General features: G+C 35.1%; 1 protein-coding gene across 2 annotated transcripts in view; it reads left to right on the top strand.

Moving 5' to 3' along the window:
- The window catches only part of XRCC4 (X-ray repair cross complementing 4), a 271,341-nt gene that overhangs the window by 88,761 nt on the left and 168,217 nt on the right, over positions 1-14,363 (top strand). For both annotated transcript variants that reach the window (XM_056112537.1, XM_056112536.1), the window contains exon 4: positions 12,815-12,981. In XM_056112537.1, the coding sequence (XP_055968512.1) occupies positions 12,815-12,981 (167 nt within the window). The remainder of the gene's footprint in view (positions 1-12,814; positions 12,982-14,363) is intronic.

Genomic DNA, 14,363 nt, shown 5'->3' with positions numbered 1-14,363 from the left:
GAAACAGCCTCGTTCCTGATGCCCCATTCGCTCTCAATGCAACGACCATCTCCGAATGCAACAGCTATGTGTACCTAGGTCGAGAAGTCAACATGACAAATGACCTGGCACCCGAGCTGGCACCCAGGAGGAAGAGAGCGGCTTGGAACGCCTTTAAGAGCGTCAAAGAAATATCTAAGAGGACGAAGAACCTCAGGCTCTGGGCACATCTCTTAGATTCCACTGTTCTTCCTGCATTAACATACACCTCAGAGACCTGGGCCCTACCCAAACAGGATGAGAACGCTATTTGGGTCTCCCAAAGAGGAATTGAAAGAGCTATGCTTGGAATATCACGTTTCACTCAAATCTGATTATATTATTGCTTACAAGTTATTAGCGATTTCATCTTACTCTCTTTAGCAAATGGTTAATATAATCTGTAGACTTGGTTTTATATATCTACATAGGCAAAAATCAATAGAAACTTGGGGCTGGAAAGGTAGTGCAGTGGGTAGGGTATTGGAATTGCATGCGACTGACCCGGGTCCAATCTCTGGCATTTCAATGCAGTTCTCAATGCAGTTCTCAAGCTAGCCAGGACTAATTCCTGAGCACAGAGCCAGGAGTAACTCCTGACCATTTCTTGGTTTGGCCCCAAAACAAAGAAAAAGGCAATTGGAACAAACAAAAATATATCTGTTCTCTAGAACTACAAAATTATAGCAAAACTTTATTTTCTACAACAATTGAATCACTAGAGTCATTTTGGTTTACAAAGTGTAGTCTATAGTAGTACTTTGACAGTGGCAGTGGTGGTAGAAGCTATCCAACATTGTCAATATTTGATCCTTTTATTTTTTTTCTGTGTGAATGGGAATTGAGACTTTTCTGGCAGAATTTAAATGTTCAGCATTCTGGAGAAGACAGAGAAAATAGGACTTCTAAGTTTGCTCTTTTTCCCTTCTTTGCAAGACATTGAAAGGCATATGTGTTGATATCCATCAATTGTATCTCTAAATAGAAAATTCCTAAATACTATTATTCATCAAAATGCATTTAAAACTAGGATTCTGTGATATATTTTTAATAATTTTTGACTTGTGCATTGGAAGATTAAATACTGATAGATGCAGTTGGACTAAACCATATGTGAACATGATAATTATTAAGCTATATGATTCTGGAAGCATGGAATGTATAGTACTATGAATGTAATTTTTCTGTTATGGTTCAAGGATACATTTTCTGCTACAGATTTCAGTTTTGAATTTCAAATATTTCGAACTACTAGGAAATAGATCTTTTTTCAGTTTTCTACAAAAAATATTTTTTCATAACATTAGAGGTAGCCATTTATTTTCAAAAGAATCATAGATTGTTATTGAAAATGAGAAGGAAATCACATTTAATCCAGGACAGGGTGGTTCCTCCAGACTACTCACAATAACAGTGGAAAGTTTTGCATCATTGCTTTCTCTTGGTAGTGTGGGGAGTGGGAAGATCTTTATTTGTGACCTTGTTTTTGTGTTGATATAACTGATTCAAAATATTCTGCATTCCCCTTTTCAGTTGTATCTTGCAGTGATGATGTGACTTGTCTACAAGACATAATGTGGTTATATTCTAAATATATACATAGTTCTAAATAAATATGTAGTTCGATCCCAACTTATGAAAGCAAAAACTTGAATAAAAGTAGATTTAATCTGCTTTACTTTTAAAAATTTAATTGAATGGAGGGTGACCAGGGCTCTGTAGAAAAACTTTGGAAATTAAGTTTAGGACAGAATAATAGATTCTATATTAAAGAAACAATCTATAAGATACATGCATAAGTGTGTATCTGTGTATGTTACAATATAATTAATGTAATGACTTATGCACTTATGGAAGCTGAAAAGTACTACTATCTGCCATTGAAATATGGAGACCAAGAAAAGCCGGAAGAATTATTCAAGACTCTGTTTTGAGAATCAAGAGTTTAGATTTTAGTTCAGTTCTTAAAAAGAAGGCTTAGGAACAAAGAACACTGAGGACAGGAGTAGATCTCTGCTACCTCAAGTTTCTGGAAGCAAATTCAGCTTTCCTCCACTTCCTCTTTCTATTCTGACTCACATTAAATAAATGGTGCCCATTGGTATAACAAGGGCCAATACTTTATTCCATGTACCAATTCAAATGCCAGTTTCATCCACAAACACCCTCACAGAGATAGCCGAAATAATTAACTCACTTTTTGGGTAGCCAGTATCCTAATTCAAACCGAAACAAACTTAGCTATCATGCTAATTATTGCAAGTCTCAATATTGATAATCTGATTATGGTTAGATATATGTTGATGCTTTGCTTTTCATTTTATGTTTACTATTGCTACCCTGAAATGTGCTAATTCTGAGATTTACATACTTTTAAAAAATATTGAATTATACATTAGAGTAGATTTTAGTTTTTATTATTTTATTATTTTTAAGTAAATTGAGATTAAATTAATTTTTTTCATGCCAGGGATTGGTTGAATCAGGTCTCACTTGCAAGGCAAGTGCTCTACCACCGAGTTAACATTCCTGATAAAATAACATTTTAAAATAATGCATTTCATACTATGTAACAGTTACTTCTTTATAATTTCCTTCTTGTTGTGCATTCTTTATTCCTCTTTATAGCTTTGAAGTATACCCGGTATTTGGTGAAAAAATCCTTTAAAATGTTTGTTGAACTTTCAGTATAAAGATGATGAAGTTCCATGGTAGTACTTTATTTTATAAAAGTGTACCCAAAAAAAAGCGCACAAAAACCTGGTATACCTACTATACAAGGTTTCTGGATCTTTGTGCCCAGTTTTAAAAAGACTAATATATACTAGACTGTAATGTTAGCTCTGTACAGTGTGGGGAACTAACCTAAATTCATGGGAACTATCTTCTGTTTAGGGCTGAAGCGATAGCACATCGGTGGGGTGTTTGCCTTGCTTGTGGCCGGCCCGCCGACCCAGGTTCAATTCATCTGCCCTCATGGAGAGCCAGGCAAGCTACCGAGCGTATCTCGCCCGCCCGACAAAGCCTGACAAGCTACCCATGATATATTCTATATGCCAAACACAGTAACAACAAGTCTCAGGATGGAGACATCACTGGGCCCACTCGAGCAAATTGATGAACAACGGGAGGACAGTGACAGTGACAGTGATCTTCTTTTTGCTTAAGATTACCGCTTATAGAAACTGGAGCCATAGCACAGTGGGTAGGGTGCTTGACTTATATGCTGTGACCAGGGTTTAATTCCATTACAATATATGATTCCTGACTTCCTCCAGGAGTGAGACTTGAATCCACAGCCAGGGGTAAACCCTGAGCACTGAGTGTAACAACAACAACAAAAAAAAAAAATCTGGAAAAAAACTATGTAAAATAAAACCAAAAAAACACACCGCAGGGCTGGAGCAATAGCACGGCAGGTAGGGCGTTTACCTTGCACGCAGCCAACATGGCCGACACAGGTTCGATTCCCAGCATCCCATATGGTCCCCCGAGCACCACCAGGAGCAATTCCTGAGTGCATGAGCCAGGAGTAACCCCTGAGCATCGCCGGGTGTGACCCCCCCCAAAAAAAAACCACCGCTTATTTAGTATTTCAAATGAGACCCAAAATAAGACAGTTGATTCCATTTAATGAGAATAATCTCTTTAGGAAGACTTAAGGTCAAGTCACTTCAGAAGCAGTTGATCATTTCTATACTAAATCTTTAAATAATTGTCTTTATTTTGGATATTGATCCAACTAGCAATATGCAGGTAACAAAATTTGAATTTTTAAAGCATAAATTTGTTAAAGCCCGACATACATTTGTAGAACTTTAGTTACCCTGTTAAAAAAATTAATTATCTATTGAAACTATCTTTCTGAGGAATTTTATATGAGTCACATCAGGCAATCAGACATTAGCACTGTAGCACTGTCCTCCCGTTGTTCATCGATTTAATCGAGCGGGCCCCGTAACTTCTCCATTTTGAGACTTGCTCTTACTGTGTTTGACATATTGAATACATCATGGGTAGCTTGCCAGGCTTTGCCTTGCGGGCGAAATACTCTCGATAGCTTGCCGGGTTCTCCGAGAGGGGCGGAGGAATCAAAGCCGGCTTGTACGAACAGCTGTGTGCAAGGCAAATGCCCTACCAGTGTGCTATCGCTTCAGCCCAATCAGACATTATGGCACTCTTTATCCAATTTATAGTCAAACATTGATTTATAATTCATTATAATTATTAGTCTATATTTTCTGAGTTTCCTGAATTGAATAAAATCGTTTTAAACAAGGTAAAGGTAAAGGCCCTCCCGTTGATCGTCGATTTGCTCGAGCGGGCCCAGTAACGTCTCCATTGGAGACTTTGTTGTTACTGTGTCTGGCATATCGAATACTCTCGGTAGCTTGCCGGGCTCTCCGAGAGGGGCGGACGAATCAAACTCGGGTCGACCATGTTGGCCACGTGCAAGGCAGACGCCCTACCCACTGTGCTATCGCTCCAGCCCGTTTTAAACAAATCCCTTAATAAACTATGACCAAAACAACTATTAAGGCATATTTGTTGACCATAAATATTTTTTTGATTTTGTTACACTTTTCACCCTTAGGCCATGTGCTGGTGGGAATGAGCGCCTCCCTAGATCTATGCCTGAATGACATGTGCTGCCAGGAATCTCCTAAACCTTTATTACCTCCTAACCTCCAGACATCTTTACTGTGATCCTTTGAGCTACCAAGAGAAAATGTTTTTTTTTAAGTTTCTCATAAAATTTCGTTTTCAATGAACATGGTCTCTCCAGAAATATTGATTTTTATAGTTTTGTATATCAGTGGTATATTTTATTTTCAGAATGCTATCCTGTTTTCTATAGATCTTTAGTTTCTTCATTTTAAACAGAACTTTAGTTTCTGGGAATCATCTATTAGGACTCCCTCAAATGAATTTTGGTTACCACATTGTCAAAATACAATAACTGCTTTGCCAGTTGGGCATTTTGGCAATGGGTAACTGTTCTCATTTGAGTTTGCATCATATGAAACAGTTGATTTTTTTTATTTCACAGAAAGTTCGTTTCTGGTTTTAATATTTGCTAACAGCAAGGTGCTGCTCTCTGTAACATGGCTTGTTTGCATAGTTACCAGAAAACATTAGGTATTTCATGAGGAATTAAAAGTAGCGGTTTTAGTTCTGTGATATTTTGGCTTTTATTTTGTCTATTTTTACACTTTCCATCTTTAGAAGAAGATCATTCTTGGACCTAGGAAATAGCTCAGAGACTTAGAGGAGGAGATTTGTGTGTATGAGCCCCAGACATACTTTGTATGATTCTGAGCGTTACATGGACCGGGTTCCTCCCAACATTGCTGTGTCTGGCCTAAAACAAACAAAATGCTGAAAATTCATGGTTTTAAAACTAAAGTTTGCATTGATTTTTCTAAATTTAATCTATTAGCATTGTACATGTATAAGTACCACTGCTTTCTTTGCATTTAAATGAGCAAATTCATCTTCTGTGACTTCAAATTCATCTTCTATGATCTTTTTATATGGCAAGTTATATATTTCTATCTGATTTTTTCTTGTTCTCTTATTTGTTTATTTGGGGAGCCTCCCATTTGGTAATCAGGTAGTGTAGGGTTCACTTCCAGCAATTCTTGGCCAACCTGGTTCAGTGCCAGAGGATATGGTTGTGCTTAGTACCTGTGCCACAGACCACCAGAGCTACTTTGTCAATACTTGGGGGATTCTATGACTAGCCCTGGTGCTGCCTTGGGGATAGAACTAGGGCTAGCCTGATGCTGGGTACATTTCTTACTCCTATACTGTATCTTTGGCCCTTCTGAACTTCTTCTTTTCTTTTTTTTTTTTTTTGTCTTTTCTTTGGGGGGGAGGGGGAAGTAAGGGTATGATACTCTGCTGTATTCAGTGCTTACTTCTGAATTTGTGCTCAGAAATCACTCCTGGTGGGGTTTTAGGGATCAAATGTAGGTCAGCTATATGCAAGCAAGAACCTTACAGTCTGTGCTCTCTCTCTCCAAACCCAATTTCTTTTCAGAAATTATAGAGCTTCTAATTTTCAGTCCTTTTTCTTTTGTATTACTGTATTAGATTTATTTTAACTGATTCTTTATTGTACTGACCCTCTAATTTTCCTATATTTCTTTTACTGTGTTGTGTTGTGGGGTGTGTGTGTGTGTGTGTGTGTGTGTGTGTGTGTGTGTAGAGGGATAGGAGTGTAGCCCAAGGTTCCATTTTGATACCTCAGACCATTAAATGTTATTCCTACTTGCTCTACATGAACAGTTAGACTGGAAAGTAGCTCCCAAAGAATTGTCATGTAAACAAGAATCTCACCCTGTTAGTACCATCCTACACTAAGTATTGCTGTCTGATTTGGTCACGTAATAGTTCTTAAAATAGGGTTTTGTTTCTTGTTTTGTGTTTGTTGTTCAGAGTTTATAATTATCTCTCTAGGAAGGTAAATCTAATTTAACTTTGTTCTTAGCCAAACTGAGCTATTCCAGTGTTTACTTTTAATTACATTTTTTATAAGCAAATTCAATTAAATGCATGGATATTATCCAAAATGCTTGCTAATTCCTCTCAATCTCATCAGAAGTAGATTCTAATTTTTTTACTTCTTATTATTTATTTAGATAAACAATTTGAAGATTTTGAACCTTTTAGAGCAATAATTTGTTTTTATTTTATCTCTAGGTAAATATGAAAATAAACCAAAGTGATCATTAATTATTTCTTTGTGTACATATTTTAGAAAAATTAAGGAAAAAAAACTACTAGTAAATACAGTGAATAGGGACTTGAATGATAAACAGGGGGTAAGGTGCTTGCTTGGCCTGCAGCAAGCAGGGTTCTATTCACAGTAGTTTCCCAGCCAACAGTGTTCCCTGAGCACAGAACCAGGATTAAGCCCTAAGTACTGTGGCCCCCAAACCTAAATAAATAAATAAAGATGATAAATAATCTTTTTTAGATTCTAAAAAACTTTTAAAGTAGATTTTTTATTTATAGTAAACAATTTTAAATGAAAATATGATAGGAAAATTTGTGAATCAGTTTAAAATGACAGATATTAGTATTTTAAAAAGACTTTTAGCTGTGGTATACTCAGTGAAATTTAAATCTGTCATTTAAAAAGATGAAATTTTATCATTTAGAAGAAAATGGATGGAACTTGAGGTATTTCTATAGGAAGTAAAATAAAATACCCAAATGATTATTCTTATATGTGAGAAATAAATACTAAAGCAAAAACCTGGCTAAAAGCAACAAAACTTCCTCTGATAGCTGGTAAAACCCAATGTTTTTACTGGAAAAAAGGCAAGTGGGAATGGAATAGGTAGCGTTGTCTTTTTTGATGATAGAATTACATTGAAATTATGGTGATGAGTCACAATCACAGAGATGAAAAATCATGTCCCTAAAATTCATTGTAAGTATGAATCAATAATAAGTCTATAAAAAAAAGCAATAAGTTTATAAAACACGAGGATTGTATGTATCTTGACTTCACATTTTATCATTTCACTAAACTTGTGTATTTAAAGATTTTATTTTATTGATTTATTTTTTGGGGAAGGGCCACACTCAGCAGTGCTCAGGGGTTACTCCTGGACCTGCAGTCTGGAAGTGCTTGGGGGATCAGTGGAATAACAAGGATCACATCTGTGTCAGCTTCATAAAGACCAGCACCCTATCCCTCCAGCTCCAAGACTTTAAAGTTTTTATTTAAACTATTAGTTTCCCCATATTTTCTGATAACAATACAGTTTCAAATATCAGTACAGCCAGGATCAAGCCCTGAACACTGCCTTGTGTGGCCCCCATATGAAGATAATTGAATAAATATGATGAACAAACCAATTGTGTTGTTTTATCAAATAATAATTCAGTGATTTGTGGGAGAGGAAAGGTTGGTATTAAAATTCTAATATTTTAAATGTTAAAGTACCAAAATTTTTATCACTATATCACTATATCGCTGTCATCCCGTTGTTCATCAATTTGCTAGAGCGGGCAACCAGTAACATCTCCATTTGTCCCAGCCCTATGATTTTAGCAGCCTCTTCTTACTCGTCCTTTCCAACAGTGCCGTATTGGAGGCTCTTTCAGGGTCAGTGGAATGAGACCCATTATTGTTACTGTTTTGGCATATCGAATACGCCACGGGGAGCTTGCCAGGCTCTGCCATGCGGGCAGGATGCTCTCAGTAGCTTGCTGGGTTATAAATATTATAGTAAAAAAAAAAATGCAAGACTCTTCAGTTTTAATTATCCTAAAGAATGTAATGAGAGATTTGAGCAATTGATTTTGAACAAGGTGAATGGTTCAAATGATAAAAAATAAATGATCCGTGATATTTCTTCCTATACCCTACTATTTCATACATGATAAGAATCTCATAACATAACATTTTTTAAAATTTTGGTACATATTTGCTTACTCAATTTTTATTGATCCTTTCAAAGAACTTTTTTTAATATTAATTTTTCTATTTTCTTTTTTCTCTAATTTTTGTTGTCTTTTTAAAAATTTTTATATGTTACTTCCCTGTTTCTTTCCTTCTGTTAAAGATGGAGCAGTGACCAAAGGGCACAAAAACCCTCACTGTTGTGCTGACAAATTCAATTGCCTCACCAGGGACTGCTTACAGATTGTGGCATATTTGTGACAGATTTGTTGCAGTATTCTTCATGATTTGCGCTCCTTTCATTGTGGTGCTTCCATACTTATTTCCCAGGTTTTGCACCTATAGATATGTTCATGCACATTTAGATTGACTTTTGGCTCTTAATCACTGGTTCTTTTTGTGATTTTAGGGGAGATTGCTTGGAACTTTCTTTATGTAGTAATGAAAGCCTTCATTACTATACATTTCCCTCTTAATATTGTTTCCATGGTATCTCCTAGGACCTGGAAGCATGTATCTTTATTTTTGCTGTTTGTTAGTTTTATTTATTTACAAACTTCATTGACTCAATCTAGGAGCATATTATTTAGAAGAATGTTGTTGAGTCTATGTTTGAGATCTTTCAAAGATCTAAATGTGTGATTTATATCTAACTTTACACTATTGATTCTGGAAAAGATAATTCATGCATTAAATTTTTTCTTTTTTTAGTCAAATTATACTAATCACAGAATGGTTGTATCTTCTATCTCTTTAAAGCAGATCTAAATTTTTCTTCAGTAATCACTCTCCCTACTGACTAGAAGTAAATGGTCACATACCTTACGTATGACTGTCACTGTCACTGTCCTCCTATTGTTCATCGATTTGCTCGAGCAGGCCCAGTAACATGAAACTTGTTACTGTGTTTGGCATATCGAATACGTTACGGGTAGCTTGCCAGGCTTTGCCATGTGGGCGAGATACTCTCGGTAGCTTGCTGGGCTCTCCAAGAGGGGCAGAGGAATCGAACTCTGGTCTGTGGAATCGAACTCGGGTCGGCCATGTTGGCTGCGTGGGAGCTAAATGCCTTATCAGCTGTGCTATTGCTTCAGCCCAATTCATTTCTCTACCTGCCTACAAGAATTTTGTTACCTTTATAATGAGAAATGTTTATCATTATAATATTAATATAAAAATGATAAACATTTCTCATTATTATAATTCTTCAGAAAAATATTCAAGTCTTTTTGACTATGTAAATGATAGCAATTATGGAAAAGATGTAAGATATAACCCCTCATCTTAAAGACCTAGGAAGGGGGCATTACTTCAAATTTTAGACTTAAGAATTGTCAGACTTGTGAAAAAAAAAACCTCCACAAACATATCTTTTTTGAGATGGAGATTTTTGATACAGATGATGTTTGTTTTAGTCACTAAACTGGCGTAGCATACTATGATTATGAGTATTTTGAAAGTATTGCCAACTTTTCTTATGTAGGAAAATAGAAATCTTAAAATGTTAAACATTTACACATACAGTTACTTGGCTGGTAGTCTGTCTTCTAAAGTTCTTGGGAATTGACTATAGAAAGAAACTTAGGTTTGCCTATATCTCTAATAAAAGATACATCCTTTCAAAGTGCCCTAATTTGTGTTTTTTTTAAATCTTGTGTACCATTTAGCAATGCTTTTATACTATAGATTATTTTTAACTGACAAAACTAGTAAAGAAGGAGTAGCTGTGCTTAATAGACTCACATATCAAAATGCCAAAGTAAAATATTTAAACATCAACACAGCCATACAATATGGGTTTTGTATGAATTTACTGGTTATAGAAGGATTACAAATGGCAGTAAATGGATGTGCCTGGTGTAAAATTACAATACAAAAGTATTTTATATTCTTTTATTTGTTAGACCAGTTATCAGGCCCTTAATGAAGTTCTGTGTTGATAGGAACATGATGACCACTTGCAAATGTCTTATTGCACGAACAAGCTGGAGCTTCAGTAGTGAAAATGGAAGGAGTGTTACTGCCTTGATCCTGAACCATATGTGTACAAACACAATGGTTCTTAGATTCTAGAATTTTTCTACAATGTAATCCAAATATTTTAAGTAGAACTGTCTTTCTAGAATTGAGTTTCTACGTTCTGCTGGTTTACTTTCATTATTTAGAAATCACAGATATTTACATCTATTAAAGAACCCCAAACTAATGAACTTTATTAGAAAACAGAAACTTAACAATTGGAAAGAACTGTTAAGAAGAAATATTGACGTTTATTTCATACTGAAAAGCCAAGAAAATATTTAAGAATTCTCCTTTGTGATTTTGAATAAATAAATTTGAATGATCTTTTAAAAAAGAACTTTAATCAAAACAAGTATTGAATAAAAGATTCACAAATATGTGATTGAGAATTGTTTCCTTCTTTTGACACCAATGGTAGAAGCGGATGGGCCTGGACTTCTTTTTTCCTCACTTAATGTGTATTTAACTGATTAGTCAGAATCAAGGTGTGCCACCAATTTCTTATTTGCCATTGTAAAACTTTCCAGTGATGAAAAACTTTTTCTTCCTAGAAATTCTCACTTTGTTAACAACACTGCCTGAAATTGTGATACTCAGAGTGTGCAAAATCACTTTGCAGCATTATGGTTAACTGACAATGTAATATGTTGTCTGAAAATAAAACAAGATTTACTCCTTGGTAAGAACTAGTGAAAAAATAGTATATACAGGTGACTTCATTTTTGCATGTGAATCTGTTTACAATGAGGGAAGTGTCAAAAAGTAAATGATCAAATTGACTTTTAATTAATGTAATTCTTAATTTCAGTACATACCTTTTTTTACTTATAAAATGTATATGTTTTTTGAATGAACATTCACTTAATTATCTGGAAAAGCTGCATATGTGTTTGAACATTTGATCCTAAATTTAAAATTAAAAAATTAATTTGGCATGATAATGATCTAAATTGGTTTCAACTCAATAAATGAAAAAAATTTAGAATTTTTCAAGTGCCCTTTTTGATAGTTATTTTACAAATCAATTCATTTAGGTCATGTTATGAGGTAAATACAGTTCGGTGTACTTATTGAAGTAAAGGATAATTTTTTTTTCTTTTGTTAAGAAATAGAAAGGGATGAAACAGAAGAAATTAAGAAATAATCAGATATTATGACAGACCAACTTGAATTTCAAAACTCTTCTCTCAAATGCATGTGAATTTATATGTGATCAAAATAGTATTATTCAATCTTCATAGTGTGCTTTTAACTGAAAAATATACATAAAAGGATAAAAATATTTTGATTATCTTTACATTTTAATTAACTTATTTTACCCTTCCTCTCTCCCACCCTTCCTCTCCTTTCTTTTGTTTCTTTCCTGCCTTCTCTTTCTTTCCTATCTTTCATTGTTCAGCCCATTGTTCAGTGCTTTGGAACTGCACCCGGTCTGTGTTGAGGGGTCACTTCCTGCAGTGTGCATGGGGCAAAGAAGTGCTGGGGCCTGAACATGGGCCTCCCACGTGTAAAGCATATACTCAGCCCATTGAGCTGTCTCTGTCCCCATACCTTTACTTTCTCAATGAATATAATTGTTTTTCAGTCTCATCATCATTATTAAAATATTGCCCTTTTTCTGCATTTATCTAATATTGTGTAAGATATATACCAGTGTTTTCTATCTGAAAGTTTAAAGGAAATTAGTGGGTGGATACCTCCAGGTAAGTTCACACTGTTGGACTAAACATCAAATGATCCTAAATAATAGAACTTAATGGTAGTTTTTATGAAGTGCCACTCAGATGGTATTATGTTTCTATTTAGGTTACATTTAATCTTCTTTGTAAATTTACTAATAGGCATTTATTTCTGATTTATCAACAGCTGTTGAATTTTCCCAATCTATACATGCCATTTTTATAGAAACATTCTTTTCAAAATAACAAATTTTAACTATGTTTCTTTTCTTTTTTCTTTTTTTTTTTTTTCCTTTTTGGATCACACCTTCTCCTGGCTGTGCACTCAGGAATTACTCCTGCAATACATGGGGGACCATTTGGGATGCTGGGGATTGAACCCTGTCAGCTGCATGCAAGGCAAATGCCCTATCCACTGTACTACTGTATAAGTATACACTATACACTTACATAGTGTATTTTAATAAATTTAATAAATACATTTTAATAAATGACTTTATAAAACAGATTTTGCAAGAAAATTATCCAGTTTTTTGTACTCTGTATTTACATTTGGTAAATATATTATTTTGTTTCTTACATTTTTGTCCCTTCAGAGAAAATTATGTATATTTAAAATTGAGCTGTTCAGTCTTAATACTGCCTCAAAATCAATTGTGATTTTTTTTATTCGTAGTTCAGACTTGGCTCCTTTGACGTAGAAAAAGTTGCAAGCCCAGCTGATGTCATTAGAGAACTTATTTGTGACTGCCTGGACACCATCGCAGAAAATCAAGCCAAAAATGAGCACCTGCAAAAAGAAAATGAAAGGCTTCTGAGAGATTGGAATGATGTTCAAAGTCGGTGGGTACATAATGAGCCTGTATTATAAGAGAGCTGCATCTTTTTTTTTTTTCTTTTTTTGGGTCACACCTGGCAATGCACAGAGATAACTCCTGGCTCTGCACTCAGGAATTACACCTGGTTGTGTTCAGGGGACCATATGAGATGCTGGGAATCAAACCCATTTCAGCTGCTTGCAAGGCAAATGTCCTTCTCGCTGTGCTATAGCTCTAGCCCGGAGACCTGCATCTTCAATGTTGTAACATTAAGTTAATAATTTGTAGATTTTTATACTAGCACTGTAGCACTGTAGCAGTGTCCTCCAGTTGTTCATCCATTTGCTTGAGCGCGCGCAAATAACATCTCCATTGTGAGACTTGTTGTTATTGTTTTTGGCATATCGAATACGCCAAGGGAAGCTTGCCAGGCTCTGCTATACGGGCAGAATACATTCAGTAGCTTGCCAGGCTCTCCAAAGGGACAGAGGAATCAAACCTGGGTTGTCCACATGCAAGGCAAATGCCCTACCAACTGTGCTATCACTCCAGCCCTTTATACTAGTGTATATTTAAAATAAAGTCTTTCACTATTTATACTTTATATTATGTAACTAAAACAGGTCATTATTTACTTGTATATTGACACTTTTAGGTTATTAGTATTTGGATCTCACCAGCTAACTTATACACTATTGGAATCATTTGAACTGCTAGTTTGAGTCCATTCATATTAATTAAGATTTGGGATGTTAATGCTTATAAGGATCAATTTAAATTATATTAAAAAGTGAATACAAAAAAAGATAGAAAATATGAATTAACCCAACTGGTTACAACTTCAAATTTTTATATGAATAGCAACAAATGATGTTTGTTTTGGTAACTTAAAGACATTTTCCTTTCTAATTGAAAATTTATACTGGCATTTTCAAAAGATGAGGTAATCTTGGCAATTGGAGGTGACATTTGGAAAACTTTGACTTCCTTGATTTGCCTCTTATTTTTATTTATAATTTTGTTGCTTGTTTGCTTTTTGCCCACACACAGTGGTGCTCAGGAATCACTCCTTGTAGTATTTGGGGAACTATAGGGAGTACTGGGGATCAAACCCTTGTTGGCCGTATGCAAGACAAGCTCCATACCACTGTGCCACCACTCTGGACCTCCTCTTTTTTAAATGATGAGGAAAGTCACTTATTTTCTCAATTTGAAATTTCTCAATGTTATCACAATCTAAGATGACCCAGGATATAGCATGTATTTGTCTTATATGCTTAAGATGTGTAAAGGAAGTAAGATGTTGTCAGCATTTCTGTCCCCACAGAGAAAAGTATAATATGCATGTTTGCATGTCTATCATATGAAACAGTTATGTAGAATGTATGTTTTAACTATTGTTATATA

The sequence above is a fragment of the Sorex fumeus genome, unplaced genomic scaffold (assembly GCF_029834395.1).
Source record: "Sorex fumeus unplaced genomic scaffold, SorFum_2.1 ptg000018l, whole genome shotgun sequence".
Lineage (NCBI taxonomy): Eukaryota > Metazoa > Chordata > Mammalia > Eulipotyphla > Soricidae > Sorex > Sorex fumeus.
The sequence above is the reverse complement of the archived record's forward strand: the minus strand, read 5'-3'. Positions and strand labels throughout refer to the sequence as shown.